The sequence below is a fragment of the Stegodyphus dumicola genome, chromosome 12 (genome assembly GCF_044657685.1).
Source record: "Stegodyphus dumicola isolate Sdum_Otavi_A_Nest chromosome 12, ASM4465768v1".
In the NCBI taxonomy this organism is placed as follows: Eukaryota; Metazoa; Arthropoda; class Arachnida; order Araneae; family Eresidae; genus Stegodyphus; species Stegodyphus dumicola.
Window position 1 is genome coordinate 11,850,935 of NC_140779.1, and position 27,474 is coordinate 11,878,408.

Consider the following 27,474-nt stretch of genomic DNA (forward strand, 5'->3'; position numbering starts at 1 on the left):
CACCAGGATTTGGAGACTTGGCTCCGGAATTCCCAGTCGCCCTTTAAAAGGGGGAGTATATAAGGTATTTTCTTCTTCCTTTCTGCATTCCTTCGTGGTGTAACGGTAGCACAGCAAGTATTCGAGTCCCGGCGTGGACACTGCACATTTTTGTCATCTCCCGAATGTATTTGCATCGGTCTTCATTTCATTTTTCGCTTTCTGTTAAACATGAACAAAATACTAAATGAGGTTACTATACGTAAGGTTTTTCGAATATTACAAAGCACACGAGGGAATTACCTGTCTGAAGCTAATATGCATATTATTTTTATTAAATTTATGGTTCTTTTTTGGTAGACGGTTTACACGGATTTTTGGCGATTTACATTGGCGCAATTCTTGGCGCGGTTTTTACAGTCGTTAGCCAACTTGAAAAATGCTGTTTTTACGTATTTCACGCACAGTAAAATATTCGAAACTTTAAAAAAATAAATATCGTTAAAAATGATGGATTAATTTTTTGTTCAAAACGTTTTTTTAAGATGCCTGGCAAATGTAAATAAATACATTTTCTAAGAGTATAAAATGTTAAAGTAAGGTTAAATTATTACTTTCATATAATAGAATAAAAACACCGTTATAAAAACATTGCGCCAACATTTAATTGGAATAAAATATTATTTAAATGGGACATTGAATTAAAAACATCCTACCAACGTTTAAGAGAATTAAAATTTTTCAATTACTTAAATTCAAATCCTTTAAAATAAGTTTTATAGGATATATTTATTTAACATTAAAACATACGTGGCAATAAATATCTCAGGAATTTTTGAAAAAAGTGTATTAATTTTTTAATAAAAGTTGAAGTATAAAATAATAAAGTAAAAGAAAAATATGTACTTACATTTTTTAAGCATTTTACCTTACGTATATTGATAAGTACCAGGAAAAAAAAAACGATCTTCATCTGTTATCCACATCTCTCGCACTTTATTGAAGAAGCAATTAGCGAGGTTTCTCCAAAAATTTTATATAAATTTCCTCTGATCCTTGTAACAATAAATAAATCTTTGATTAGGAAACCCAGGTTGGCCAAAATAAGGTCTCAAACGGCAATTTTTTTATGCCGATACCAATAATTCTTGGTAATTACCAATAACAACATTCATCTTCGAAACGGAGACATCCATTCGCTTTGAAATCTGAGGAATTCGAAGAGATGAATAATAAAATTTTAAAATGGCGCGGTAATGCACAAATATTCGGTAACCAATCAGGGAGCTGATTACATCACGCATAGAATTAAAATTATTTAAATAATCATTCATAATAAAATCATATTTAAAAAATGCAAAACTAAATTGTATTTTAATATTTAACAGCCATAAATAATGTTTAAAACATTAGATTAAATTTATAGATATTAAAACCACTTACTTTTAAAATAATGTGATGTCATTCATTACATCATTCACAACATAAAATTCCATAAAATATCATAAACAATAACATTTTTATTTAAAATAAAAATTCAAAATTAAATTCATTTTTATTATTTAGAAGTCATAAATAATATTTAAAACACGGAATTTATGCATAATAAAACGCGTTATTTTTAAAATAAAATGACAACAAAGTATCGGTTACCATAAATAACTTGTCTAGCATTTGGTTTACCATAAGTCGTATCGCTCTCCAAAAAAAATCGCCAAAAAAATCGCCAAAATCTGTTTAACCGTCTACCAAAGTAGCACCATATTTATTTATAGATTATAATTCAGGACCTTTTTCAAGACGGGTTATTATTATTATTATTTTTTTTTAAGTAAAGCTACCTAAAAAGGATTCACACATGCACATCTTATGAGTACCAGAGGTGCCATTCATTTCCAAATTGGCTTTTTGCTCAAATCCGTTTTCAAAGTGTTGCCAGAAAATCTTATCACCATTAAGAATCTGTGTTATGTATCCTCGAATTGCGTAAAAACGACGGGACATAGAGACATCAAATTTTTTCAGACACATAGTCCTCTCCCCCCCGAATATGCTCACGTGAAAGCCCTAATTTTAATATTTTTTAAAAAATATTATTTCATATTATCTAGAAATTTAATGGCATTTCGATTAACAGACTCAAAAATTTGAGAACCAGTTTTGGCAGCTTTATTCGAAATAAAAAATTTTTATCTCCAGCGCGAGAGACTGTTGCCATTTGAAAAAAATTTAAGATATTTATATTTCAATTTAAATTAAACTCCATTATTTGGAAACCATGCTTCCTACTGCGGGAAATAAAATACATTTATCTTTCGAATGTGTTGCCATTTAGAAAAGCCTAAGATATTTACGTACCAAATTTGATTTGGTACGTATTTGATTTGGTATGCTGGCTCCTGGGATCTTAGTATCCCGTTTTAAGCAGTGGCTGTGTGATTTATCTTGGGTTTGTCATGTGTATCTTGGTGCTTTATCTTTATTATAATAACTCTTTCTTTTATCACATAATTAAATTTTTGATGTTTGACTTGATGAAGTTGTGACAATAGATACTTGGGAATGATTTCTCAGAACGTATAATTTATTTATGAATATGCAAGACACTACAATTTCAGTTATGTGCATATCATTCAGCGTTACAATTAAAAGTTAAACTGCAAAAACTAATTTAGCTATGTCTTCCCAGATAGGTGGCGGATATACAGATGGCGGACTTTTATATATAACGTACCAATTATTTTCCATATTTCAATTCTACGACCTAAATGATGCCAAAGTGCCAAGTTTTCTATGCGATTTGCAAAATAAATTTGAAATCCGAATCCCACAATTTTGCTAATAAATCGCAAAATTTTTTGAAAATTCCTGTATGTTCAGAAGTTCCTGGATACAGCAGAATAGACGGTGTGTGATTATTCAGACCCTGAGTTTCAAATTCTAAGTGATGATGAACTTATTGAGATTGTGAGTGAAGAAAGTGTCGAGGAAGAAGATTGTAGAGTCATTAGGTTAATTGGAAGCAAAAAAGATGAAAAATATGCAACCGCCTTCGCCGGGAATCGAACCACGGACCTCTGGAATACCGGCTTAGCGTGCAGAACCACTACACCACGAAGGCACGCTAGGGAAGTGGGAGAAATACCTTATATACTCCCCTTTTTAAAGGGCAACTAGGGTTTTAGGGGACCTAGTCGCCAAATCCTGGGTGCGGAGAATCATCATCCAAATACCCTTTTAGTTCGGGCGCCACTGTAGAGACATTAGGAATTTTTTGGAAGCCAGAGAGATGAAAAATTAGCAACGCCTTCGCCGGGAATCGAACCAAGGACCTCTAGAATACCGGCCCAGCGTGCAGAACCACTACACCACGAAGGCACGCTAGGAAGGCGGGAGAAATACGTTATAAGATAACCTTAATATCGGTGTGGTGGTGTGGTGCATTTAATTATGGCAAAGCACATTAGGGCTATCTGCCTAACGGGAAGGACGCCTTCATGGAGGACTTTCTCAGGGAAATGGCTCGTATATATGTTACACACGGAGAAAACCACGAAAACGCCCATGCAGCCAGCCCGTTGGAGGGATTCGAACCTCGGACCGAACTACCAGTGTTCAGTGACTTTACCGCTCGGCCGCTGGTGGGCCCTGACCTTGATATCGAAGTTGAAAGAGTCACGGGACCATCAGCTTGTGAAGCGTTTGCCGGCCTTAAAACTGCGTTTTCATTTTAATTAATTAAAACGTCTTTTTCTTTAAAAATGTTTTTCCTCCAATTTTTAATATACAGTAAATACAATAATTAATTAAAGTGTAGGCCTTTCTTCGAAAAAAATCCAATTATTCGAATTTTTGATTATCCGAATGGGGTCCGGTTCCAGTTGATCCGGTTCCAGTAGTTCTACTGAGTTTTAAAAAAATTAACTGAGCTCCTCTATGTTAATAATATTTTGTATGTATTTATTAACATCTCTTTTTTTTTATTAAAGTTATTTGATTCTTTTTTTCACAATTCGAAATTTAGGTTCATTTCAAATAAAATTCGCCAAATTTTTATGATTTATTTTTAAATAATTTTATAAATTTTTCGAAAAAAATTTAATTACAACCCATAAAAATTTTACCGTCATCTTAAAGCAGATGTATTTCTAAGCATACCCGCAAAAAATTGTTTTTATTCAAAATTTCCTAAGGTATACGGGAAATTACATATTGGCGCATTTTGAAATTTGGCATATTTGTTATAGGCGATAATAACGCCAATTGTGGTTTACCCACATTGCTAAAATTATTTGAAAGTAATGAACGATGGTCTTTTTTTGGCTCTTGTACAATGAAAATAAAGGAAAGGAAAATACGTTGCTATAAAATTAAGAATTGCGCCAAAATAAATTTTTAAATTTCTTCATAAATTTCTCATCAAAAATTTAAAAAATTAATATCTAGGCATAATTTGAGTCGTAGAATCGAAATATGGAAAACAATATGCATGTTATTTCAGAAAAAGTCCGATTTTGTGTCAAAATTGTATCAGAACAATGCTGTATGATCTTAAATTCACTAAGTTCGAAAAATATATATATATATTAATTTCAATTTTTATTATTTGATTTGCTTTTGCAAAGATAGCATTATGTTTCTTAATTTTCTAATGTTTATTTCAATTACTTTGAGTTTTATTTCATAATTCCAATTAAGATTACCAATGTTTAATTTTTTATACAAATAGTTTTGAATTAACATGCATAAAAGCGAAGGTGTCGGGAGACATTTACTCAAGTATTTTATCAATTTTCCTACATAAATTGCTTTCCGCTCGAAATTTTTATTAGCGAAAATGCTTAATTCAGAATGATTTCTTTGGTACTCTACTTTGGTTCTAAATCCCATCAATTCATGGAACTATTTGGCCTAACTTAATTTGCCCGTTTGGCATCATCTTTATTACTTGAGTAAAAGACGAAATACCTTCGTATTTATTAATTATTTTTCATTGAACGGGAGTTGGTTTTTTCCCCTTGAAAAGTCAACTAATTTCCAATCAATAGCGATAATTACTTGCTTTTAATTTAATTTCTTTTTCAAAGTTTGAAATTTTGTTATTCATGATTTAATTAAAGTCCCCGTAAAACATTTTTAACAATTTACATTCAAGTTTCTTTAAAACACAATTTTGGGAATTAAACTTCCTACATATGGGCTCAATCTTTTTTGATACGTCTACTAAATTTATATTGGGGGATAATATAATCAATATTTCTTTAAATATGTTGGAACAATGCTGTATATAAATCTAATATATAAGTCGCGCTTTCGAAACATGGAAAAACAAATTAAATTTCGACAATCGCTTCAGCAGAACGGGAGATATAGAACTGTCCTTTTTTTGTGTGTGCGTGGAAGGTGTACCAGTGTTAAATTTTAAGATATTAACCTCATTTATGGATGAATTCATTTAAACAGCTACGCAAAACAAATTCCAAGCAAAGGACAGACAGCTTGCTCTTTGTTTCAATAAAATTAATCAGTGTTTACATGATAAAGGTATCGTTCAAGCGAAATTACAGAGGTAAATATATTACAAGCAGACGATATTGCAGACTAAAGATGCGATTCGGGAATTTGCTGATCAGCAGACGCCAGCTATTGCATATGAGCCGGTAGTAAAACATAAATGGCGTACTGGAACTATTCGAAGTATTCCAGGAATTTTTGGAAGGTTACAGGAATTCCAGATGATTGCTTGCATCCAAGCTGATGCAGCTCATTTCGAGGATGTGTTCTATCAATAAGTTATTACTCGCTGTTTACCAAATATATGCGAAATATCTCGTTATAAATTAAAAGGCATTTACAAACTGTAGCTTTTATGTAAATTAACGTCATACATAATAATAGATTAAATTCATTTTATTTCTTTGAAAAGCATCCGCACATTTTAAAATTATGTGTATTTAAGTTGTAAAACAATTAGGAATTAATCGACTTCTTTGATATTATATAATTTCTTTTCCGTTTCTTTCTAAAGATAAATTTCAGTTTAAAACCTCCAACTTTAATATCATAGTCATGAATCAGTATTAAAAAAACTGCAAGCAGTTTTTATATATCAGTGAAGTCGCCTTGCTAAATTTATAACTTTTCTGGTTTAATTTATGTAGTACTGATTACAGGACAACTGCGGTAATGAATTATTCCCAGAGATAACTTCATTTTAACATGAAATCATACAATATGGTTAAGATTTTCCCTGAAAATAATATATGATCGAGATGCACAATATATTGTTACGAATTTCGTATTTAGTTTGATAATTTTAGTATAATTATATAATTAAAACTGTTGTTTTTTCCCATGCAATGCAGCAAGAGCCAAATTTTAAGAGAAAGCTGTGCCAAAATAGTAAATATACAGGAGCACGTGCATTTAACATTGAGTAAATGATAATCTCGGTCATTTGTATAAAAAATTGTATTGAAATTGAATAAATGCAACTGACAACTATGTTAACTGTAACCGTAATTCCATCCTCTTATTGTTTTCCAGAAATGTCAAAAAGCAGAAATGACTAAAAATTTCTCGCCACCGGTTGAAAAATGTTAAAAAAAAATCTGATGTGTACACCACATGACTTCCTTGTACGGAATATTAAATTATAAGCATTTTTCTTGCATTTCATTTAAACTTATTAGATTGAATTAAACCTACTTCGCCGACAGCGCATAAACCACAATAGAATAAATGCATTTTTAAAATTCACTTTGTTTACCATAACGACACTCTGGCGCTAGGTTCACTTAACAGTATTGTATTTCGTTCATATTATAACTCAGAATGCACAAAATTTATATCATTTAAAGAATTATCTAATCGTTGTTCTATTCAAATACTATAATAAGCTAGAACGATGTATAAAAGAAATTAAGTAAACAAAACAAAAAAGAAACAGTTTTTCACAGACGATTGAGTATTTCTCATTCAGTTAATTCGGTTTTCACTTCGCGACAAGGCAAAAATACATAAAAATTCAAAATATCTGTATTAAAAATTACGAAGTAGATCTTAAACGCTTATTTCCTTGAAAAAATTCCAGAAAGGATTAAGCATGATTTAAATAATAAATGAAGGCGTTATCTTTGTTGTTGCGAAGCTAAGTTTCTCTAGATTGGCAACAAATCCGCTATCCTGCTGTTTCAAATGTAAACAAGAGCAATGGCCGCCATCAAAAACATTATTAGGCTTAGCGGCACGCATACAGATTTACTTAAGGCATAAAAACTTTAACCGGAAGATAAGAACAATATAATTCAATCATTTTTAAAGCAAAAAACGTACAATTTACAAACATATAAGAGTAAAGCAACTGAGATCACTGTATCAGGTTCAATGTTCCGCCTTACTTGCTTTGGGAACATGCAAAGACCTGACTCGGAACAGGGAGCTTACTAAAGCTATGTTCAATAAATGTGGGAAGTAGACAAGATACACAGGAAGGGTATACGAAACCCTTTATTTTTCACTCTTTACAATAATCTCCGGACTTCGGAATACAGAGACCAACCACTTGTGGTCTGAACGTAAGAATATAAAAATATTAACTAAACTCTAACTTAACTTTGGAATAATAAACAAGGGCCTACGTGGAAGATTGGCCGTATGTAGTACAGAGAACTGTTAACACTACAATACGTTTAAAATTATCAAGAGGATTACACCTCTGGCCTGGAAGGCAAACAGCAACCGAGTAAAACTGCTAAGGTAAGCGGCCTGCTTCTACTAACTCCTTCCTCTCTTGCTTGGCAAAAAGCCACAACTTAAGTACTTGGCGTTCGCCAGACAAATTTGCATAAATAAGTTAAAGCTTTTAATTCTGGCCGGAAGTAGAAAATAAGAAGTGATAGTAAAGATTTAAAATAAAATAAACGTTAGTAAAACTTAAGATCCTTACAACTGAGCCGGGTAACATAGTGGATATATATATAAATATATGTATATACGTTTGGTGCGGCCGTTTGCAACCAAAATGCGAGGTGCACATCTACATGTTATAGCAGTCCTATATACAAAATTTCAACATTCTGAAGCTACTCGTTTTTGAGTTATGCGAGATACGTACGTACAGACGCCACGAAAAATTCTCTTCGGAATTCATTTTAAAGCAGTTTTATAATTCTTTTGGAGGAAAAGAGTGTTCCTTACGTACAGATATCACGGAAATACATCGTTAAATTGCATTTGGAGGAGGTCAAAATGGGATATTTTCGTTGGAATATGCTGCCTGAAACTTTTCGCGATTACAATACTTCCTTTTCACTTCGTACAAAATAGTAAAAAGAGAGTTTCTCAGCTCAGTTGCTTGGTTACCGTTGTTGGGAGTTGTTATTTCCGCTTGAATTGAGAAATCCGTGTTAGCTTTCTCTTTAGAGGCGCTTTACACTGCGTTATACTTAACGTTGTTGGTAGTTTGAAGTATAACTACTGATTATATTGTATGATATTGTGAACTTGTACGAATATCTCTGAGGAAAATTACAGATTTCTGATAGATTTCTTTTAATAGGAATACATTTTATTAACCTATTATGGGACTTGTGCATTCGATCTGTTACGAACCGAATACAATATTTTTTGCATGCAAAATCTCATTAGGTAAAGTTACGTGACATCTATATTCTTGAGCCAACACCGTATCAATTAAATATTCACTATCACAGGGTTAATATCGTCCTTTCTCCGTTAGTTTGGTTTATTGAAATTATGGCAAAGCACACTAGGCCTATCTGTGTAAGGGTAAGGATGCCTTCATGGAGATCTTTCTAAGGAAAACCAGCCGATATACACGTTACACATTGGGAAAAAAACGAAAACGCATATGTAACCATCCCGTTTCCCCGAAATCGAACTTATGTCGGAATCCATGTCAGGACTTTATCATCTAAGGTACAAGAATACGAAAGAAACTGTGCCACGAAGACATCGTTTACCACAGGCAAGTATACAGCGCGTGTTTCCTCGTAACTGACAAAACAAACTTCATCATTTAACTGTGTGTGTGTGTGTGTGATTATGGCAAAGCTTCGAGGGCTATCTGCCTAAGAGGAGGGATGCCTTCGTGGAGGATTTTCTAAGGGAAACTGGCTCGTATACACGTTACACATGGGGAAAACCACGAAAACGCACATGCAGCCAGCCCGTTCGCGGGATTCGAACCTCGGACCGAACTACCAGTGTTCAGCGATTTTACCGCTCGGCCGCTGGTGGGCCCCATCATTTAACTGAATGGATATGTTTTGTGTAGAAGATAATTGGCCGAAATTGAGAATTTCGAGTTGAACAAAATGAAGGGATCTAACAGAAAAATCCTTTTGAGCTTTGGCTTTATTTAGAAAAGTACATAAGGGGTATTTGCCTGTGAGAAGGGATACCTTCGTGGAGAACTTTTTTAAGGAACAAATAGCTCCTATACACGTTATATAATGAGGAAAACCACGAAAACGCATATGCATCCAGCCAATTCGGCTGAAATAGAACCCAGACCAGAACTACCAGTGTTCAGCTATTTTACCGCTCCGCCCCTGTCGGACCATTATTCTCAGAAAATATGTATTTAGACAAAATGATTCGCTACACAGAGCTCTAATTCAAGAATGTTTAAATGATCAAAACAGCAAGGTCACTTCATCTTGCTAAAACGCTATAAAAAACCTGATGCAGCCACACATGACTTCCTTGTACGGAATATTAAATTATGCGCATTTTTTGGTGCATTTCATTTAAACGTATTTCCTCGGTTTAAGCTTATTAGAGATATATTATTTCTCATTCAGTTAATTCAGCTCTCACTTCGGCAAGGCAAAAATGCATAAAACATCAAAATATCTTCAGTAAAAACTGAAACATATAGAAAAACGTAAAACACCAAATGCAGCTAAAACAACGAAAAAGACAATTTTTGTAATTAAAATTAGAGTTTCTACGCAAAAGCAAGCAATTCAGCCAGCGTGCAAGAAGGCAGATTTTTCAATCAACAAAACTGAAATTTTAATTTTGGTCCCAATGGCAGAAAGACACTGAAGGTGCAGAAACTGACTTAATTCAATATTCTTCCAAGTTTCAAGCATAAACAAATATGGCTGCTATGGTAAAAAAAAAAATTAGGCTTAGCCTCACTTAAACAGCTTTTAAATCATTGATAATTCTACAACTCTTGCATGCAGATTAACTAAAGGCACAAAAAAAAACCTTGACCGGAAGACAAGAACAACATAATTCAATAATATTTCAAGCAGAAAATGCATAATTATTTTATAAGGATAAAAAAAGTGAGCTCATGGGGCCGAAAAACAGAGTAGGTACACCCACACATACATATATATATGGATATATATATATGTAATAATAAAATTCCATAGTCAAGAATACACTTAAAATTCTAACTGTATTTGTTTTTCATTTTTAATGGCGATGGTCTCTTATTTGAAAGTACGTGGAATTAAATCCACAGCCCCGCAGTCAAGTTGTTTTTCCCGCCTTTTCTACACGTACAGTTATAGAATGTTCTGTAGATATTTAAAGCGAACTGGAATGGCTGACGAGGCTGACGTCATTTCTTGGAAGCTCCGCCTTTCCAGAGGCTACAAAAGGACTCGCAAAGGAATATCGGGGTCTTTTCTTTAATGTAACGATGCAGTAAACTTCATACAAAAAGTTATTAGTAGTTCTTTTTTATTTACTCCGAATATCTGATTTTGTAACTGCTATTTCACCTGAATAATAATAAATGGATCCTGTTTTTTAAACTTATCGTCTGATAATTTAAGCTATGACTACATCTATGATTCTTCACGAATCTATTTATTTCGGACAAAAGCTGGTACATGACATATATATATATATATATGTGTGTATATATTTGTAGCAGCCGATTGCACCGGAAAAGGGAGATGCACAACTATATGTTATAGGAGTCTATTATAAAAATTTCAACGTTCTGATGCTACTCGTTTGCGAGATACATACATACGCCACAGAAAACTCTTCTGAATCCATTTTAAATCAGTTTTATAACTCGTTTGGGGAAAGAGTCCTTATTCTGTCCTTACGTGCAGATGTAACGTAAAAACTTCGTTAATTTCTATCCGATAGCGGTAAAAATGGATATTTTCGTTGAAATATGCGACCCGGAATTTACTTTTCATAAGAAAGTAATAATCAGTGAAAACATTTTAAAGATGGTTCCACGATAATAAATATTTCAGGGCTAAGGCATATTGATTCATATCTCACTGAATAAAAATGAAACAAAATTTTTCGTATTCCGTTAGATTCGCTTTTGAAATGCTGTTTAAAACTCCATAGATTCTCGTTTGTGGCACTTCAGCCAAATCCAGATAGCATTCGAACTTTTTTCTCTTAACTCCACTGCCGGACCTTCAGGTACTTTTCCCCAACGCAACAACGCTCCGGGAGAGTGCTCATTTTCTTCGTATTTTCAGACAACGCCGAAACGAACCTTAAAATTCTGCATCCTCCTTTTTTCCTCCTTCCACACGGCTGTTATTGTTAACCCGCCCAAGACCTAAAGCCAGGAAATAATTGGCTTCTTCAAGATTAAACATGGTGGTGCTAGCAGTCTCGAAAGGCCTGTTGGAGAAAAATGTTGTTCGTGCCCTGCGGGTCGTTACAGAGTTAACGGGCTTGTAGGAGAACTGGAGTTAGTTCTATGTCTATTAGTTCGCTTCGATGTTTATACCCGGAAATGTTTGGGAAGTTCTTAAATTACCGCGCGTGTGGTTCTCCCTTCTCTTCTGCAGTCAAGAGAGGAAGATTAGCTGCGTTAGCTCTAAGTTGGTAACAGATTAATTTGTCAATAGCTTATTTGTACCTGTTTGATTGTTTTTTAATGACTCTTTGCTAGTTAGTTGAGTTGTAAGGATCCTAAGTTTTACTAAAGTTTATTTTATTTTAAATCTTTACTATCACTTCTTATTTTCTACTTCCGGCCAGAATTAAAAGCTTTAACTTATTTATGCAAATTTGTCTTGCTAACGCCAAGTACTTAAGTTGTGGCTTTTTGCCAAGCAAGAGAGAGGAAGGAGTTAGTCGAAGCAGGCCGCTTGCCATAGTAGTTTTACTCGGTTGCTGGTTGCCTTCGTGGCCAGATGTTTAGTCCTCTTGATAAATTCAAACGTATCGTAGTTTTAGCAGCTCTCTGTGCTACATACGGATTTTGTTAAATAACGGCCAATCTTAAAGTTAGGCACTTGTATATTAATCCAAAGTTAGTTTTAGTTAGAGTTTTAGTTAGTAGTTTTATATTCTTATGTTCAGACCACAAGTGGTTGGTCTCTGTATTCCGAAGTTCCGGAAATCTCTGTAAAGATAGAAAAACAAAGGGTTTCGTACACCTTTCCTGTGTGTATTGTCTACTTCACAATTTACTGAACATAGCTTGAGTAAGCTCCCTGTTCCGAGTCAGGACAGTTCATGTTTCCAAGGCAAGTAAAGAAGAACACAAGTCCTGATAGAGTAAGCTGAGATAAAATCTTGTACATCGATTCTCAAGATAAAGCGTTTTCGGATAGGTTTCCATTAAAGTTTTGTTGTGTAGTTGTTACGGTGAAACACCGAAATCTGGAGAATGTCGACTTTCCCCGGCGAATGTCAACATTCACATAGTCGCTTGGTGTATGTCCGAAATATTTTCCAAATACTCTTATTTCTACACCGGTGAATGTCGACATTTACCACGTACTAATGATGAATGTTGAACATATAAGAATATTATATTTCCTTCTCCGTAATTCATTCGCGAAGAAACGCACTTGGGACTCAGAATAAGAACTTAAAACACACAGTGCATTCAAAATGAGAAAGGAAAATAATAGAAATTATAAACTTACCAAATTATGTGATTCAAATCTTATTTATTGCAAAAACTTAAACTATTATGACACTTTGAATTTCACAAGAGGCCCTTGCTTTTACAACTGCATTTATTTGTGGAACACTTCCTTTTGGAGTGGCAGCGTGTACATGTACTCCTCTCTTTTCGACCTACACCAGACCATATCTGTGATTGTCGACATACACCGGTGAGAGTCTGAATGTACAAGAATGCAAAGAAATATTATATCTTTCACCGACGTATTTGGTGAATGTTGACATTCTCCGGTGAAAGTCGACATTCTCCAATTTCGGTCTTTCACGGTAACATAGTTAAATTATTTGGTTAGGTTACTTAACACGAAGAGGGTTCTCGAATTTTTTGTTGTTCTAAGGTACAAGTCACAATATTTTTTTTATAATCATAAGCATTTGAATAGTACTATTAAATAATGTTACAGATAATATCGATAATCTTTCCATTTTTGCAAATCCAGAATTTTGCAATAGTAACCATAATATAGAGAAGCCATATAGTAAAGCATAATAACAGTTTCACAATAGTAACCGTATGTCCAGAATAGTGAGCATTTTCAATAACTACATCAACATGCAAATATTCTTTATGTGCAAACAAATGGTATTCCCATGGGAAGATTTTAATCAACTGATTTAAGCAACCTCTATTTCTTTTCTAAAGAATATAAATTTCTTAAAAAGCATTTCAGAATCATGATAATTTAAATACACTTTATTATTGATGATATTAATACATTCAACAATAATAATCTTATTGAAATTAACAACATCTATAAGGTATTTCTCCCACCTTCTTGGCATGCCTTCGTGGTGTGGTGGTCTGCAAGCTAGGCGTATAATCCAGAGGTCCGAGGTTCGATTCCCGGCGAAGGCGTTGATCCTTTTTCAATCTCTCTTGCTTCCAAAAAATATGCCTAATGTCTCTACAGTGGCGCCCGAACTAAAAAGGTGGTGGATGATGTTTCTCCACACCCAGGATTTGGCGATTGGGTCCCCTAAAAACACCAGTCGCCCTTTAAAAGGGGGAGTATATAAGGTATTTCTCCTGCCTTCTTGGCGTGCCTTCGTGGTGTGGTGGTCTGCACGCTGGACGCGTATTACAGAGGTCCGTGTTTCGGTTCCCTGCGACGGCGTTGCTAATTTTTCAATCTCCCTTGCTTCTCAAAAATATATCTAATCAATCGACAAGGTTACATAGCACGGTATCGACAAGGTTACATACCACGGTAAGTGCTTCTCGAATTTTTAATTGTTATAAAGAACAAGAAACAATATTTTTATAATTATAAGCATTTGAAAAATACTAATAAATAATGTTCCAAATAATACCGATAACCTTTCAATTTTTGCAAATCCAAAATTTCAGATTAATAACCATAATATAGAGAAGTAATATAATAATAATAATAGTTTCACAATAGTAAGCGTATTTCCAGAATAGTTAGCACTTTCGATAACTACATCAGGCATGCAAATACTCTTTCCGTGCTAACAAATTGTATTCCAATGGGAAGTACTTAATCAACTGACTTGCGCAACCTCTATTTGTCTTCTCAAGAATATAAATTTCTTGAAATATATTTCAGGTGATAATTACAATAGATTTAAACACACTTTCAGATATATTGATGATATTAATATATTCAAGACTTATAATCTTATTGAAATTAACAGCATCTAACCTCAACTCTCTAAAACTTAATAAGACAAATAAAAACCAATTAATTGTAGATTATTTTGCTTTTAACATATTTTAAGATTAAAAAAATAGGACTATGTGATAAAAGAAGAGAATTTATTTCTAAAAACAGAACATTTCCAACATCACCAACATCTCTAAAAAAGTAATAGCAAATAAAATTTTTAATCAAATTACCAGAATTACAAAAATTTGCACAGAAATTCAATGACAACAGAAAGAAATTCTTCTTATTACTGAAATTTTACAAGACCATGAAATTTCAATTTACTTTGTTAACAATCTAATAGATAAGCTGCAGTAGTCTAAACACTATAAATTTTTTAAACTACTGAATTTTTTATCTAAAAGCTCAAATAGAGAAGGATAAAGATGATGTTTTAAAGGAATCTATAGTATATATTTGTATAATTTTTCTGTACTTTACTTTTAGTAACTACTCTGTTTACCTACTCTATTCTAAATGGTCATGATAATCGTTTTAACTGTATTTAGTGTTTTATGTTTTTATATAGCTTTGCAAAATTTAATAAAGATATTTTTAGTTTTTATGTATTTTTGCCCTGCCGCGAAGTGAGAACTGAATTAATTGATTAAGATATATATCTAATTGACTAATGTATATATCTAATGAAATTCAAGGAAATAAGTTTAAATGAAATGCAGGGGGAAATGCGTATAATTAAATATTTCGTTTATGAAAGTCACATGGTGTACACACAGATATTTAGTCTTAAAAATGATTAAATTATGTTATTGTTTTATTCCCGTTGAGGCTTTTAATCCCTTAGTTAATATGCATTCAATAGTTGTAGAATTCTCAACAATTTAAAAGTTGTCAAAGTGGAGCTAAGCCTAATTTTTGCTTACAAAAGCTGCCATATTTGTTTACATTTCAAAGCAGAATAGTAAATTAAGTCAGTTTTTGTACCTTCAATGTTTGTTTGCCGATTAAGACTAAAAGTAAGCTTTCAGTTTTATGCACCGAAACATAAACCTTTTTGCTCCCTGAGCAAAGTTTTTGCATAGAAACTCTAATTTTAATTGTAAAATTGTTTTTTATTATTTTTAGCAGTATTGGTGTTTTATTTTTTTCTATATTTTTCAAATTTTAATGGAAATATTTTGAGATTTTAAGTATTTTTACCTTATAGCAAAGTGAGGGCTACATTAATTGAATAAGAAATATATGTCGAATGAAATTCGAAGAAATAAGGTTAAATGAGACGCAGCAAAAAAGAAAAAAAAAATGCGTATAACTTAATATTCCGTATAAGAAAGTTATCCTGTGTATCCTTCAGATTTTAAATCAAAATGGGCAATTTGTCCAGAAGGACTATTAATTTCGTTTTGAAATTTTTCGTCTATTCACGATAAACGTTGTTTCACTATTCTTGTTGCCAACAAATATTATCGCACTATCTTATATTTAAAGAAATTAAATAATGAAGAATCTGCATGGTTGTATATACGTTTCTCGCATTGTGATAAAACAACGGTACCTAGAGCCATCAAAATTTGAATAACTTAATCTTCCATAGAATATGGACACGTGAAAACCCTCATTTGAATTTAAGATTGGTTTTGTTACTGATTTCATATTTTGTAACCCTTGAACGAATTTCTGATTAGCAAACTTAACGATTTCAAAGCGCGCGGTGGAAACCAAAACTTTTTTATCTGTAGCGCGCGAGACTTTGTATCGGAAATTCTAAAGATATGCTCATTTAAAAATTATTTTGCGATATTGCTGTTGAACTGCATTTTATGGTTTAAGGGTAAAGAACGTGATGTTTAATAAATAAAACAACACACAAAACGTTAAAAAACACCCATTTGAACGCAATTAACAATCTGAAACCTTTCAGATTTATTTATTTATTTATTTATTTAACACAAGTGTGGTGTATTTAATTTATGGCAAAGCACACTAGGGCTATCTGCCTAAGGGGAGGGATGGCTTCGTGGAGGACTTTCTAAGGGAAACTGGCTCGTATACACGTTACACATGGGGAAAACCACGAAAACACACATGCAGCCAGCCCGTTCGCGGGATTCGAACCTCGGACCGAACTACCAGTGTTCAGTGACTTTACCGCTCGGCCGCTGGTGAGCTCTATTTAACACAAGCAAATGCCTCACTTCTGCACTGAATTTCATATGAAACTCCAATTTTGTTCAATCACACAACATTTCACGCAGTCCTAGGATTCCGTGGTACTTCGCTGAGGAATGTTCCTGCAGCGTATTCTAAAACTTAGGAGACAACAAAGTCTCCCCAAAATAGAAATTGTTGAGGTCATTGAGGATCTCCAATAACTGAAGCAAACGCATTACTAAGGGAACTGATAGCCCAGAAGCAAACAATAAACGATCGATTAAGCTCGCGGGGCTGAGAAAGGAGGAGCCAACAGCACCTGGATGAATCACTGTAAAGCACAATGTCTCATCCCGGAAAAGGAAGGAAAAACAGATTAAAATCAATTGTTGAGCTAATCGTTCACAAATGCGGTCACTAGCGGTGGAATATCATTAAGTTTGCATGACAGCCTTCCCTATGTAATGTTTATTAATGTATTCGTTTTGAAGTAGTTCACGCCGTCGTTTTTTTCTGTTTCTTAGAAAGACATAATTGTTGAAATTAGAAGGAAAAAGCCAGTTCATGCATACTCGATGTAAACCTTGCACAAAAGAAAAAAATTTGATGTGTACACCACATGACTTCCTTGTACGGAATATTAAATTATACGCATTTTTTCTTGCATTTCATTTAAACTTGTTAGATTGAATTAAATCTACTTCGCCGACAGCGCATAAACCACAATAGAATAAATGCATTCTTTAAAATTCACTCTGTTTGTTTACCATAGCGACACTCTGGCGCTAGGTTCACTTAACAGTAGTATATTTCGTTCATATTATAACTCAGAATGCGCAAAACTTATATCATTTAAAGAATTATCTAATCGTTGCCACATGTTCTATTCAAATACTATAATAAAGCTAAAACTATGTATAAAAGATATTAAGCAAACAAAACAAAAAAAAGAAACAGTTTTTCACGGACGCTTGACTCCTTCTCATTCAATTAATTCAATTCACACTTCGCGACAAGGCAAAAATACATATAAACTCAAAATATATGTATTAAAAATTACGAAGTAAATTTTAAACACTTATTTCCTAAAAAAAAAAAAAAAAAAAAAAAAAAAAAAAAAAAAAAAGCATAAATGATTGAAATTCTTCAGCTTCTTTCCAGCAGACGATATCCAAATCATGCGGTTCTAACTATGAGACGCGCTCAAAATGCGAAGACAAAGCTGTATCACAATTCATAATTCTTCAGTTGTAAGAAACAGACACAATTTCCACTTAAAAACGTTCTTTCTCTTCCATTGGAATTACTTTCCTCTTTGGGTACACCAATCCTGCCGACTCCTTGTGATGTACCAGTTTTTGTCCGGAATAAATAGATTCGTGAAGAATCATAGATGTAGTCGTAGCTTAAATTATCAGACGATAAGTTTAAAAAACAGGATCCATTTATTATATTTCAGGAAAAAATAGCAGTTCCAAAAATTAAGATCTCCGGAGTAAATAAAAAAGAACTACTAATAATTTTTTGTATTAAGTTTACTGCATCGTTACATTAAAGAAAAGACCCCGATATTCCTCTGCGAGTCCTTTTATAGCCTCTGGAAAGGCTGAGCTTCAAAGAAACTACGTCAGCCATTCCAGTTCGCTTTAAATATCTCCATTCTATAACTGTATGTGTAGAAAAAGGCGGGAAAAATAACTTGACTACGGGGCTGTGAATTTAATTCCACGCGCTTTCAAACAAGAGACCGTCGCCATTAAAAATGAAAAGAACATACAGTTAGAATTTTATGTGTATTTTTGACTATGGAATTTCATTATTACATATATATATATATATATATACGTTTAGTGCGGCCGATTGCAACCAAAATACGAGGTGCACATCTACATGTTATAGCAGTCCTATATACAAAATTTCAACGTTCTGAGTTTTTGAGTTATGCGAGATACGTACATACGTACATACGTGCGTACAGACGCCACGAAAAATTCTCTTCAGAATTCATTTCAAAGCAGTTTTATAATTCTTTTGGGAGAAAAGAGTCTTTTATTCTGTCCTTACGTACAGACGTAACGCAAAAACATCGTTAAATTGCATTCAATAGCGGTCAAAATGGATATTTTCGTTGAAATATACTGCCTGAAATTTTTCTCGATTACAATACTTCCTTTTTACTTCGTACAAGGAAATAAAAAAGGGGGGAAATACTATATCTCCCGTTCTACTCGTCTCGATTGTCGAAATTTAACTTACGTTTTTCATGTCTCAAAAGTGAGACTTAGGATATAAATTAGATTTACATATAGCATGGTTCTAACATACACAAATACGGATTTTTTTTTTCTGAAGTAACACACCAATTTTTTCCATATTTCGATTATACGACGCAAATTATGCCTAAGCTTTGATTAAAAAACTCACAAGTATTTTTTTTTTTAATTAGCTTTCAAAATCCATGTTAATTGAATTTGGTATATATTTATAAAAATTCTGACAGCTTTCAGATTTTATGTTACGCCTAAAGGTGATTTTCTTAATGTTTCGTGTGTTATCTTTATTTATTAAATATCATATTCATCGTACTTAAACCATAAAGTTCAATTCAATACCAATTTCAGAAAATGTTTAAAGCAGTGTATCTTTAGAATTTCCGATACACAGCAGGAGATAAAAATGCTTTTTCCCTTTTACGTACGATGTTGCCATTCCTCTCTTTGAATTTCTTAATCAAAAATTCATAAATGTTTTACAAAATATAAACAAATATCCCTTTCGGATTTCCCTATTCGAGAGGAGACGTACGTTTTCAAAACTGGATAGCTCTAGGTATAATTGTTTTATCACAATGCGAGAAACATACCTACATTCATGCAGATTCTTCATTATTTAATTTCTTTAAATAAAGTACAGGGCTCTAATATTTGGTGGCAACAATTTAAAAAGTGACTCGCCGTTTATAATGAATTAACGCAAAAGAATAACAAGAATGCAAAGAAATAATCAAAACAAAATTCATAGCCCTTCTAGGCAAATTGCTCCTTTGGAGTAATAATAAGGAAAAAATATATATATATATCGATATAGATATAATAAGTATTCGGAACACGCGGGATATGCGCACATCCTCGGGACATCCCGGAATGTCCGAACCTCCTAAACACCTCCTCCCGAGTGCTTAATATCACATCTTATAACATGACGTGCGTGTGGTACAAGGTTACTTTACTTTAATATTTTCAGACATGAGCTTCCATAAAAAGTAAGTACTGAAGATATCTGAGAAACAACATCCTCAGGAGATCTTCATATATCCCGGGACATTACGACTTGTACAGGACATCCTTAAGATGTTGATTTACGAAGTCCTCTGGATGTCTGAAAATCAACATTCTGAGGAGATCTTCATATATCCCGGGACATTGAGACTTGAATAGGATATCCTCAGGATGTTCACTTAAGAAGTCCTCAGGATATCTGAGAATCAACATCCTCAGGATATCCTAACTGCTTCCCGGGACATTGCGACTTAAATAGGATATCCTGAGGATGACTTGTGTTATGGGGGAGGGAGCTCAGGGATTTGAGAATGCAAAAAATAATTTTCACAAGAATCTAACACAGTTTAAAAAAATATACTGAAACTGGTATGGTGCAGTAAGTAATTACAGTTTAGAATGTTCATTAGTTGAATTTTTTGAACATATTTACAGGATGTAAAAGTTCATTAAATTTATGCAGCAGGAGGAGCTCATACTTGACAAATATCTAGGTCGTAGAAAGACAGTAGTTGCATAATTTTTTTAAACTTCGGTTGCTGATGTTTATCTTTAATTAGAAACCGCTAGATTGCCATGAGATTAGTTTGTGAGAATTATCCGGGTACTTATATGAAATAACTGCAGCCCTGATTGGTGGAGAGATTAGCAACGCTGATTGCTGTATCTTGGACCCGGACTCGAACTCCAATAATGATTGTATTTTTTGTAAGTGTACATGTTACGGTGAAACACCGAAATCTGGAGAATGTCGACTTTCACCGGTGAATGTCAATATTCACACAGTCGCTTGGTGTATGTCCGAAATATTTTCCAAATACTCTTATTTCTGACTTACACCGGTCAATGTCGACATTCACCATGTACTAATGGTGAATGTTGAACATATAAGAATATTACATTTCCTTCTCCGTAATTCATTCGCGAAAAAACGCACTTGAGACTCAGAATAAGAACTTAAGAATATAAGAACTTAAAACACACAGTACATTAAAAATGAGAAAGGAAAATAATAGAAGTTATAAACTTACAAAATTATGTGATTCAAATCTTATTTATCGCAACAACTTAAACTATTATGACACTTTGAATTGCACAAGAGGCCCTTGCTTTTACAACTGCATTTATTAGTGGAACACTTCCTTTTGGAATGGCAGCGTGTACATATACTCCTCTCTTTTCGACCTACACCAGAGCATATCTGTGATTGTCGACATACACCGGTGAGGGTCCGAATGTACAAGAATGTAAAGAAATAACGATCTTTTACCGACGTATTTGGTGAATGTTGACATTCTCCGGTGAAACACCGAAATCTGGAATCGACATTCTCCAATTTCTGTCTTTCACGGTAACATATATACTATCTGTGCTGTATGACGGCACATCAAGTACTGCATAACCTAAAGTTCTGTCCAGAGGTTTCGTGCAAAGGCAAGGGAATGTGAGCCGCGGATCCACTCCCCGGGCTTTCTCCATCAGATTAAGACCAGAGCTGTGATTTTATTGCGTTGGGGGCTGTACTTGTAAAACCACTGATAAATTTCTGCGGTCCAGTCAATTCATTATTGTTATATTGTAAAGTCATTAGAATTTTTGAAGTAGTAAACACGAAAAATGAGCAATATCCTTGCCTTAACTCGAACATGGATCTGTCGAATACGCGCCGAGTGTGCTACCGTTACACCACGAATGCATGCAGAAAGGAGGGAGAAAATACCTTATATACTCACCCTTTTATACAGCGACTGGGGATTAGGGGACCGAACCGCTAAATCCTGGCTGTGAAGAATCACCATCCACCACCTTTTCTAGTTCGGGTGCCACTGTAAAATCATTAGGATTTTTGAAGTAGTAAACACGAAAAATGAGCAATGCCCTCCCTCGCCTGGACTCGAACCTGGACTTCTAGAATACGCGCCGAGTGTGCTTACCGTAACGCCACGAAGGCATGCAGAAAAGATAGTGGAAAATACCTTATACTGTTACCACAAGAATGGACGTGCGGAAATGCAATAGTTAGTTAAAGTATTATTTTAGTGCAACAATACAATTACTTGAATGATAACTATTTCAAAAAAATAAATCACAAATATTTAATTTTTTTACAATGTTTTTTTCCTTTTTTCAGGTATTTTCGGAAGACATTTCCTGCCCCAAGAAAATAAATCTTTAGAACCATCTCTCTGAGGAAATGTTGTCTTCATTAACTATTTAATATACTTGAAAAAATTTTTTTGTTTTTACTTGCAATGTGAAGAAAGAAAAAGAAGGGGAAAAAACTGTCTGACCAAAGAAAAAGCTGGAGGGCAAACAATAAGGAACTCTTTGCTTTGGAGACAACATAAATACTTTATTCAAGTATTTAGAATATTTAAGACATTAAGGATTTATTTAATTAATTACTTGCACACAGTTTTCTTCAAAAAAGAATCCAGAATGTATAATCATGGTTGTTTAAATATTCAGTGTGGAAGGAAACAAGCGAATACGAAATATAACGATTCGCCATGCAAGTACGAAATTAAAAGTCGCTGTCAGAATGACTCAATGTTATGCAGCATTCAGTACAAATGTAACCACTTTGGAAGTAAGAAATAAAATTATTAATATCATTTTTATACTTTATTCACATTTTTTTTGATATCAGAAACATACTCTTAAATTAAATCATTCGATGCATTGAAGATTGCAAGTTGTTTTAAAAAGAAAGATTTATTAGCATAACCACCTTTGAAATTATTTTGTACCCGATGTGATGTACTTCAAGTGGATGAAACTTAACAAGCATGCTTTGAAAGAAATCATTACCTGCTATTAAAAGTTATTATTTTAAGGATACGTACGTTTGCCAATTGATTGAAAATTTGCCTTTTATAATTGAGCAATTTCAGTGAACAGAGTCTTTTTTCAATTGCGAACAAGGAGACTTAATTAAAAATGATCCATATGTGTTATCTCGTTTACCTTAATAAAGTTATAAATTGATGGAATTAATTAATTAATAACCGAGTTTTTTTACTGGTGATTTCTAATTTTAGATGTCATGGAAAATGTGTGTCGCTTTGAAGGAATCTTCAGTCATGTGTCCTAGGACTACATGTACAAGTTTCTGGCAAAATAATTAGGTGACATGTGACAATTCCCAGCGGTTACTGTAATGAAAATAAATGGAACTTAGCGTAATAAGAAAACTGATGAGAAAGAGATTCCGATTATGTTTAGTGCTATTTGAAACAGGATTACGCATTCAGAATGCATGAAAAACATGGACCAGCTCCTTTACATTTGCTCAGAAGGGCTCATTATTAGAAGGCTATATTCTGGCTTGACAAATCAATGAGAATTTTGCGATTTGTGTTACACATATTTCTACGGCGAAATAATAAAAGTACAATTTAAAGAAATGGCGGTTGTCCAGCTGCATTGGCGATGGCTGTTTTTCATTTTATTCGTGCTTTCCAAAAGTTCCGTTAAAGCTTTTGTTCTGGAAGGATCGCCCAATTCGTACGCTCAGTTCAAACGCTGGTATGCTGGCGTGACGGACTCCTTATCGTTCGATTTTCGAACAACAGAACCTAATGGTTTGCTTCTGTACCTGGACGATGGCGGCGTTAGTGATTTCTTCGAACTGAAGTTGGTTGATGGTACTCTCCGGTTAAGATTCAACTTAGGTGGTGGTGCGCTGCTTATACATGCGGGTCGGAATCTTCATGATGACCAATGGCACCACGTCGAACTCATTCGCAATGTTGAAGACACCTTGCTAAGAGTGGATGAGGACACACAAAGTAAAGTAACAAAAGGCAACGACTACCAGTTCGGGAACTTCTCTGGAAACAGTTTTGTCTACATTGGTGGAATTCCAAGTTGGTACAGCGCTAAATTGACACAAATGTCACTGCCATCTGTGTTTTTCGAGCCTCATTTCAGGGGATCTATTCGAAACGTTGTGTATGCAAGTGAAGAAGGTCCCCACCACCACCAAGATATGGTCGAATTCAAGGGCATACGTTCCAATGATCTCGATGCGTGCAAACATCACGATCCTTGCCAGCATGGAGGAGAATGTATCAGCACCGACAGCGGGGCCATCTGTGACTGCGGCACGGGAGACTACGATGGAAATTTCTGCGAGAAAGGTATGTCTCTACATTTTTTTAAATTTCTTTTCGAAACCTTCGCAACAGATTAAGTTAAAACTCCTTTCCTGTCAAATTCTTAACTCCAACTTGCTACTTCCGGCCAGAACGTAGTTTTGGAATCTTTCTGAATACATAATGAGGAGGAGCGGTATTTAAACCGCGAAGTTACTTACAGAGTCAGAGAGAATCAGAGTTTATGATTTAAGCGCGTCTGCCTTTTGGCTACTATTAGCTGTTATTACGCTCGGCCGTACTCAGGTCCTTGATAAGTTTCGTAGTCAAATAGAGTTAAGGGGCCAACTCGATTAGAATCTTGATAGCTTCTGCTGTATCTCTTTAGTTAATCTTAGTTTTAGTTTAATTATTAGTCTCTTAAGTCCAAGCCCAGGTGTCGGCTTTGATTGTACACTCCAAGACGGAGTTTTGTGAAATCTTATTGGAATAATAAAGGATTAGTTACCCACCCATCTTGTTTTTTCTTGTCACGCGAACTTAAGCGATTATTCGCTAACTAGTTCTTAACTGAGAATTACACTAGTGAGAATCTAGTGAAAACAGGTTGGCGGTACTAATTTGAAGAGGTGCATAAATACTCACGGATTAAAAATAAAGCACAGGTTGTGAGAGATGTTACAAACCCACAGAGTATAAGAGTTTTTAAAAACCTTTTATTATAAGCAAATAAGACGCAAAAAACGAACAGTTTTAAATTAATATGCTTATGCATAATACTATTATAGTTACAGTCTGAAATACAGGGTTTGGATAAAAATATGGAAACACCTTTAAAAAAACATGTTTCTTTGCTTAATATGGTGTAGGAAACCCGTTGGCATCCAAAACAGCTTGCAGTCTTCTCGGAATGGATAAACACAGTTCCTGTATGTTTGCCAAGGGAATATTATACCATTCTTCCTGCAAAACGGTGGCAGGTTCAGATAACGATGTTGGCGGTGGATAACGAGAACGCACTTTCCGTTCCAATGTAGACCACAAAGGTTCGATAATATTGAGGTCTGGTGACTGTGGTGGCCAGGGGAGATGGGACAACTCATCCTCGTGATCAGAAAACCAGTCCTGGACAATGTGAGTTGTGTGAACAGGGGCTTTGTCGTCTTGGAAGACACCATCACCATGGGGGAACAAAGTTTGTACCATGGGATGAACTTGATCGGCCAAAATGTTCACATAAGTCTTGGCAGTCATGTGCCCTGACACAGTTATAATGGGGCTAGCAAAGAACCACGATATGGCTGCCCAAACCATAACAGAACCCCCGCCATGTTTCACTCTTGGCAACAAGCAGTCTGTATTATAGGCTTGAGATGGCGTTCTCCAGACGTAAACTCGGCCAGAAGTGGGAAACAATGTGAAAGAAGACTCGTCAGACCATATTACTCGCTTCCACTGCTCTATAGTCCAGGCTTTATGACTTAAACACCACCTTTTCCAGTTACGGGCATTAGCATCACTGATGAGTGGCTTCTCGATTGCAGCACGGCCAGCAATTCCCTGTTTATGAAGCTCCCTTCTAATTGTTTTGGTACTCACAGGCTTCGGTAACACGACATTCATTTTGCAGCTGTGGTCTTCTTATTTTTCGTCACAATTGCCCTTAATGATCGTCTGTCACGATCACTCAGGACACACTTTCGTCCGCGCTGTGATTTAGCAGATGATGTTTTTCCGCTTTTCAAATATGCGGAATAAATCTTCGATACAGTACCTCTGGAAACACTAAACACCTCGGCTACCTTGCTTACGGAAGCACCTACCATACGTGCTCCAACAATTTGCACTCGTTCGAAGTCTGTTAACTCTGACATAATGCAATGACAACCTCACATAACAGTACTCCGACAACAACTGAACTGTTTAGCACATTTACGAAGTTGTATAGGTGGCGTCAGTAGTCAAAAACACCAGGGCCACCTACATATTTTATTAAAATTAATCTTTCTTTTCAAACATGCATTTCACAAGGTGTTTCCATATTTTTGTCCATCCACTGTATGATTTCCTGTTTAAACCTGTTTATCTGTTTGTATATAGCTGTTTTATTATTGTTAGAAATTATAATTCTTACTTTTTTGTGAGAATGAATTCCTTAATATTTATCCCAAAAGTAACCTGAAAATTAAGAAGATATATTCCAATAATATAATTAAAGAAGTTGTTTCTGATTAATGCATATATAAACTATACAGTTTTTCTTTAAATCTGTACGAATCTATGCACGTTCTTTAAATCTATATGCATTATATGTAGCATTTTAAATCTCTACGTACTGTAAAATGAATTATGTATACATGTAATATAAAAATGATCTAACTAAAATTTTCAATAGCTCCTTAACTCTTCGTTTTAATTTGGGTATTTCTCCTTTCTTCTATGCTAAAAATAATAACAGCTTAACACAAATTTTTCTGGACTACGTCACTTCTAGATTAATCCATATCACATGACTTTTACGTAACGAACGAAATAATATTTGTGACAAAAATAATTTACACAAGTCTTCAACCAATAATAATTTTAGAGTTTTTTATCATCCAATTAAATAACTTTGAAACCGAAACTAATTCCACCATGAATTAAAATTTCGTCTCGAACACATCACACTTATCTTCTATTTTTCGGCCTAGCTAAATGGCTGCTGGTTGTTTCTCTTTTTTACATCAAAGCTATCGAAAATGTAAATGTTATATTCTGGAACATGCACGAGGAATGTGCTAAGTTATTTGTGGCCACGAAATGCTTAACTAAAATAAAAAGAATATTAGTTGGACCTGCTACAGTTTTTTATTAATTCTACCCCATCCGCAATTATGCTTCATACTTCAATATCTCATGTCTGAGTCATTTCCCAAATCCTCCCCTTCAGAAAACTCTCCACGAAGGCATCCCGCTAGGCAGATAGTCCGTGTGCTTCGCCGTAATCAAATAAACCAATAATAATGAAATAAATACTTAACTACAGCATAATAAGGCATAAGAATAAATTACTACTTTAAAGTTTAAAACATGGTAAAGAAGTTAATTTATAAACTACATTTCTGAAACAGTGGCATAAATAAATTTTGTAAAGGAAGAGAAAAATAAATGTTTAAAAATAGGTAGTTGTAGAAAGCATCAAATTTAGTTGGCAACTGCTGGTACAGATGTTCAATAGGCTCTGAATTAGAAACAATGAAGCGGAAGTGAAATAATGCATATACACTGGTGTGCAAAAATTAAGGACGAGACGGTTTTTTCAATATAACTTTGTACAAAAGCTTTCCAAATCAACACATTTAATACCGTAAGATCCCCAATACGTAAGGACATGAGTAATGTAAGCAACACTTACTA

At 34.3% G+C, this 27,474-nt stretch overlaps 1 protein-coding gene and 1 long non-coding RNA gene across 3 annotated transcripts in view; one reads left to right on the forward strand and one right to left on the reverse strand.

Moving 5' to 3' along the window:
* The window catches only part of LOC118196922 (neurexin 1-like), an 894,564-nt gene that overhangs the window by 457,108 nt on the left and 409,982 nt on the right, over positions 1–27,474 (forward strand). For both annotated transcript variants that reach the window (XM_085827476.1, XM_085827475.1), the window contains exon 3: positions 22,110–24,120. In XM_085827476.1, coding sequence (XP_085683602.1) covers positions 23,385–24,120 — 736 coding nt within the window. In that variant the 5' untranslated portion in view covers positions 22,110–23,384. The remainder of the gene's footprint in view (positions 1–22,109; positions 24,121–27,474) is intronic.
* Positions 1–27,474, reverse strand: part of LOC146993499 (uncharacterized) — a 343,790-nt gene that overhangs the window by 115,028 nt on the left and 201,288 nt on the right. The gene's annotated exons all lie outside the window — the stretch shown is intronic.